General features: G+C 45.8%; 1 protein-coding gene across 1 annotated transcript in view; it reads right to left on the bottom strand.

The window, feature by feature from the left end:
* Positions 1-3,628, bottom strand: part of NR1I3 (nuclear receptor subfamily 1 group I member 3) — a 17,927-nt gene extending 14,299 nt beyond the window's left edge. Inside the window, exons 1-2 of the mRNA XM_015821491.2 lie at positions 3,582-3,628; positions 3,369-3,499 (exon numbers count right to left, since the gene is read on the bottom strand). Coding sequence (XP_015676977.2) covers positions 3,369-3,499; positions 3,582-3,613 — 163 coding nt within the window. The 5' untranslated portion in view covers positions 3,614-3,628. The remainder of the gene's footprint in view (positions 1-3,368; positions 3,500-3,581) is intronic.
* Positions 3,629-4,916: the final 1,288 nt, after the last annotated feature.

Raw genomic sequence — 4,916 nt, 5'->3', positions numbered from 1 at the left:
CTTCCTTCCTTCCTTCCTTCCTTCCTTCCTTCCTGTTCTCTCTCTCTTCTTTCTCTGTCACTCTTTCTCTATCTTTCTTCCTTTCCCTGTCTTTCCCTTCCTTCCTTCCTTCCTTCCTTCCTTCCTTCCTTCCTTCCTTCCTTCCTTGTTTTCTCTCTCTCTTTTTTCTCTCTGTCACTCTTTATCTTTCTTCCTTTCCCTTCCTTCCTTCCTCTCCTTTTTTTTTTAGCATGTTAGTTTCCAACTTTGCTTGCTCTTTTCCAGCTTGCCAAAAAACCCTGCAGCTGGCCGGTCTCAAATTCCTTTGCCCTGCTAGCCTCTGCCTTGGTTGGGGGGGGATGTTCAAGCCTCTCTCTCTCTGGCCCCCCCACCCCATCCCAAACGGTTATTCAGAGCCCCCCCCCTGGACTCCCCCCCCCCTGGCCCCGGCAGGCGAGGGCAGCTGCAACCTGCCCGGGATGGGGACTGCGGGTCAGAAGGCAAGACTGCAATGCATCACGCCTCGCCCGCCTGCAGTGGCTGCAGCTGCCATCTTGCGCTCCGGGTTTCTGTGCTCCCCCCACCCCCCCATCCATGCCCTGCGGGGGAGGGGGGAGAAATCCAGCATTTCCCTGGATCCTGATTTCACCTCGATTGGATCAATGGCGGCTCCAGAGCGCCTGGCTGGATTTGGGGCCCAGGATGATCTTTGTTTGACCGGGGGTGGGGGTGGGGGGGTGAAGCTTCCTTCCTTTCTTTTTTTCCTTTCTTTTCTCTCTCTCTCTCTCTCTCTCTTCTTTCTCTGTCTCTCTGTCTTTCTTTCTTTTTCTCTTTCTTTCCTTCCCCTCTGTCTTTTCTTTCCCTCCTTCCTTTCTTTTTCCTTTTTTCCTTTCCTTCCTTTCTTTTCTCTCTCTCTTCTTTCTTTGTCCTCTCTCTTTCCCTTTCTCTCTTCTTTTCCTTCTGTCTCTTCCTTCCTTCCTTCTTTCCTTCCTTTCTTTCTCCGTCTCCTTTCTTTGTCCTCTCTCTTTCCCTTCTCTCTTCCTTTCCTTCTGTCTTTTCCTTCCATCCCTCCTTCCTTCCTTCCACATTCCATCTTCTTTCTTTTTCTTTCTTTCTTTCTTTCTTTCTTTCTTTCTTCCACATTCCATCTTCTTTCTCTTCTTTCTTTCTTTCTTTCTTTCTTTCTTTCTTTCTTTCTTCCCTTTCTTTCTTTCCTCCCTCTCTCTTCTTTCTCTTTCTTTTGCTCTCTCTTCCTTTCCCTGTCTTTTCCTTCCTTCCTTCCTTCCTTCCTTCCTTCCTTCCTTCCTTCCTTCCTTCCACATTCCATCTTCCTCCCTCCCTCCGTCTTTTCTCTTTTTTCTCTTTTCTCTTTTCACTTGCTTTCCAATTCCTTTCCCTTCCTCCATAAAAAAATAATCCAGCCGATCGATGGAGAGGCAAAGCCTCTTGGGCATGCCCCTCTATCTGGCTTTCCCAGCCCCGCTGACTCTGGGGGGGGGTCTGAGGCGGCTTCCCCCTCCTGGCTAAGCCGGCTTGCAGCTGCCAAGCCCCCTCCTTTTCCCTCTGGAAACCAGCAGAGCTTTGCAGAGGCTGTGGGGGTTTTTTCCACCCACAGAGGGTGGGGGGATCTCCCACAAGTTCTCCCTGGAGAAAGCAGCCCTTCGGCCCCAAAGGCTGCCAGGTCTCCTTACAATTCCAACCACTGGCAAGGCAGAGAAATGCAATTTATTCATCCTGGCTTGGCGTTTAAGAGCTGCTACGAGGGATCCCTTGTGATTTTATTCTCACAACCGTCTGGCCAGGGAGAATCGGCAAAGCTGGAATAGCAGCAGGACAGCAGGCCAAGCTGGGGGGGTGGGAGCTGGGAACTTGACTCCGGTTCCCATCATCCGCTTTGGGAGGATTGAAGGAAGCCCGCCCATCCGGTTAGCTCTGCTTCCTATGTGCCTGGTGTCAAGGCTGCTAACATCGGATGTTCTTGCTTGACAATATGTGAAGAAGCAAACGTGTTTTATTTAATCTGTGTGTCACTTCTAGAGTTAAAAGTCAGACAATGTTAGAAGAGAGGGGGGGAAGTAGGTACTCGGGGGATAGTTAGCCACAACAATATTTCAGTACAGTATTTCCAAGGTCAGTTGTAACCAGAGGAGTTACGGGAGGGAAAGTTCACACTTCAAACTAATTGGGGAACGTGATTGATGACTGTTAAATGAAGGAGTGAGTTATGCTTACGGGTGATTGGGGGGAGGGAGAATTCAGTTTTTGGCTTCATTATGTACGTGCCAAAGCAATAAAAGGATTCTTTAAGGTAAACAAGGCCTTCAAAGTTCTTTGAAAAGCTTCTTCTTTCGGAACCATGACACCTGGATAAGCTATAGTCCATCCCCACCAACTGAATCACGGGTTTACACGTAGTACTCAGCTCTGTTGGGCTAACCATGGTTTAGCAAACCGGCCAGAAAGTAACGCTCTTCGCTGAAAGAAACTGAAAACAAATTTAGTTTGGCGAAAAGAGGAAGGAAGGGAAGGGAAGGGAAGGGAAGGGAAGGGAAGGAGGAAGGAAGGAAGGAAGGAAGGAAGGAAGGAAGGAAGGAAGGAAGGAAGGAAGGAGAAGGGGAAGGAGTAAAGAAGGAATGGATGTGAAGGGGAAGGGGAGGGAAGGAGAGGGAAGCAATGGAAGGAAGGAAGGAAGAAAAAGACAGGAAAGGAAGAGAGAAAGAGAGACAGAGAAAGATGAGGGAGGGAGAAGAAAAGAGAAAGAAAGAAAAGAAAGAAAGAAAGAAAGAAAGAAAAAGATGAAGGACAGGAAGAGATGAAAGAAAGAGAAGGAGAGAGGGAGAAAGAAGACGGAGTACAGATAGGAAGGGATGGAGGGAGAAAGAAAAAAGAAAAAGGAAAGGAAAAAAGGAAGGAAGGAAGAAAAAGGAGAGGGAAAGAGAAAGAAAGAAAGAAAAAGATGAAGGACAGGAAGAGATGAAAGAAAGAGAAGGAGAGAGGGAGAAAGAAGACGGAGTACAGATAGGAAGGGATGGAGGGAGAAAGAAAAAAGAAAAGAAAGGAAGGAAAGGAAAAAAGGAAGGAAGGAAGAAAAAGGAGAGGGAAAGGAAAGGAAGAGATAAAGAGAAAAAGAAAGGGAGAAAAGACGGAGTACAGATAGGGAGGGAGGTAAGCAGAGAAAGAAAAAGAAAAAAAGGAAAAGAAAAGGATGGGGAAAGGAAAAGAAGAGAAAAAGAGAAAGAGGGAGGAAAGAAGGAGTACAGATAGGGAGGGAGGAAGGTAGAGAAAGGAAAGAAAGAGAAAAGAAAGAAAGAGAAAGGAAGGAAAGAAAGAAAGAAAGAAAGAAAGAAAGAAAGAAAGAAACCAGAAGATCCTGTCTCCCAGGCACTTACTGTCCTTCCTCATCCCCACCGCCAGGCATTTCTTGTACCGGCAGGCCTGGCACTGTCGCCGCTTGGCTTTGGTGACCGGGCAGCTCTGAGTAAAAGGGCAAGTGAACTGGATGCCCTTCAGCACCGTCCTCCTGCAAGGCAAGGGGAAGAAGCTTGAGTGGGAGTCATGAGGACTAGAAACCTGTGTGCGCGCCTGCATCCACCCAGGCCTACCGGAAAAACCCTTTGCAGCCCTCGCAGGTCATGACGTGGAAGTGGTAGCCGCTGGCTCGGTCCCCGCAGACGGCACAGGTCTTCTCCTCGGCTTCCAGGTCTGGCTCACCCCACAGGCTTCTGCCTTCACCGTCCGAGGAACTCTGCATGTTGCCAGGCGCCGGCTCCCTAGGGGGAAAAGTCACAGACTCACCTGCCTCCTTTTGGTGTTGGCTAAAAGGGATTCACTGGCTGGCTGAGGAAGGAAACGCCCAGGGCTCCTGTAATTTCCCCCCCCCAACGACAAGCCTGCAAGGTAGGCTGGCTGAGAGAAAAAAAAACTGACTCACAGCCTGCTTAGGGAGCTTCTCTGGCTAAAGCGGATCTTGAACCTAAGTCTCCCCCAATCTGGAGTTGGGGTCTTTATCATTGGGCCATCCTGCCTTTTGAAGGTTATTATGATATTTTACATTACATTATATTACATTACACTACATTATACTATATTATTACATTATATTTATTATATTATCATACTATACTACATATTACTCTATTCTATTCTATTCTATTCTATTCTATTCTATTCTATTCTTCCCTTCTGCATTCTGCATATTCTATTCCATTCCATTCCATTCCATTCTATTATTATTCTATTCCTATTCTATTCTATTCCATTCCATTCTATTATTATTCTATTCCTGTTCTATTCTATTCTATTCTATTCCTATTCCATTCCATTCCATTCCATTCTATTCTATTCTTCCCTTCCCTTCCCTTCCCTTCCCTTCCATTCTCCATTCTCTATTCTATTCTATTCTATTCTATTCTATTCTATTCTATTCTATTCTATTCTATTCTATTCTATTCTATTCTATTCTATTCTTCCCTTCTGCATTTTCTATTCTATTCCTATTCCTATTCCTATTCTATTCCATTCAATTCCATTCCATTCTATTATTCTATTCCTATTCCTATTCTATTCTATTCTATTCTATTCTATTCTATTCTATTATTCTATTCTATTCTATTCTATTCTATTCTATTCTATTCTATTCCTATTATTATTCTATTCTATTCCATTCCATTCCATTCCATATTTAATATTAATTTGATTTATATGGTCACCCATCTCAGCTAAGTGACTCTGGATGGCTCATCAAATAAGAGCTGATCCAGTCCAAACATGGAAAAATCCAGTCCCACCAGCAGCAGCAGCAGCTTTACCAAGATTGGACACACACCCTGAGTTAATCCTTGCTTAGCCAAACCTACTTCCTGCCTCCCTTTCCATGTTAGGTCCATGTTAGGTTCCCCCCACAAGCCACCTTTCAGCTCCAAGGCAGGACCTGCTTG

The sequence above is a fragment of the Protobothrops mucrosquamatus genome, unplaced genomic scaffold (genome assembly GCF_001527695.2).
Source record: "Protobothrops mucrosquamatus isolate PMUCROS unplaced genomic scaffold, P.Mucros_1.0 scaffold1339, whole genome shotgun sequence".
In the NCBI taxonomy this organism is placed as follows: Eukaryota; Metazoa; Chordata; class Lepidosauria; order Squamata; family Viperidae; genus Protobothrops; species Protobothrops mucrosquamatus.
The sequence above is the reverse complement of the archived record's forward strand: the minus strand, read 5'-3'. Positions and strand labels throughout refer to the sequence as shown.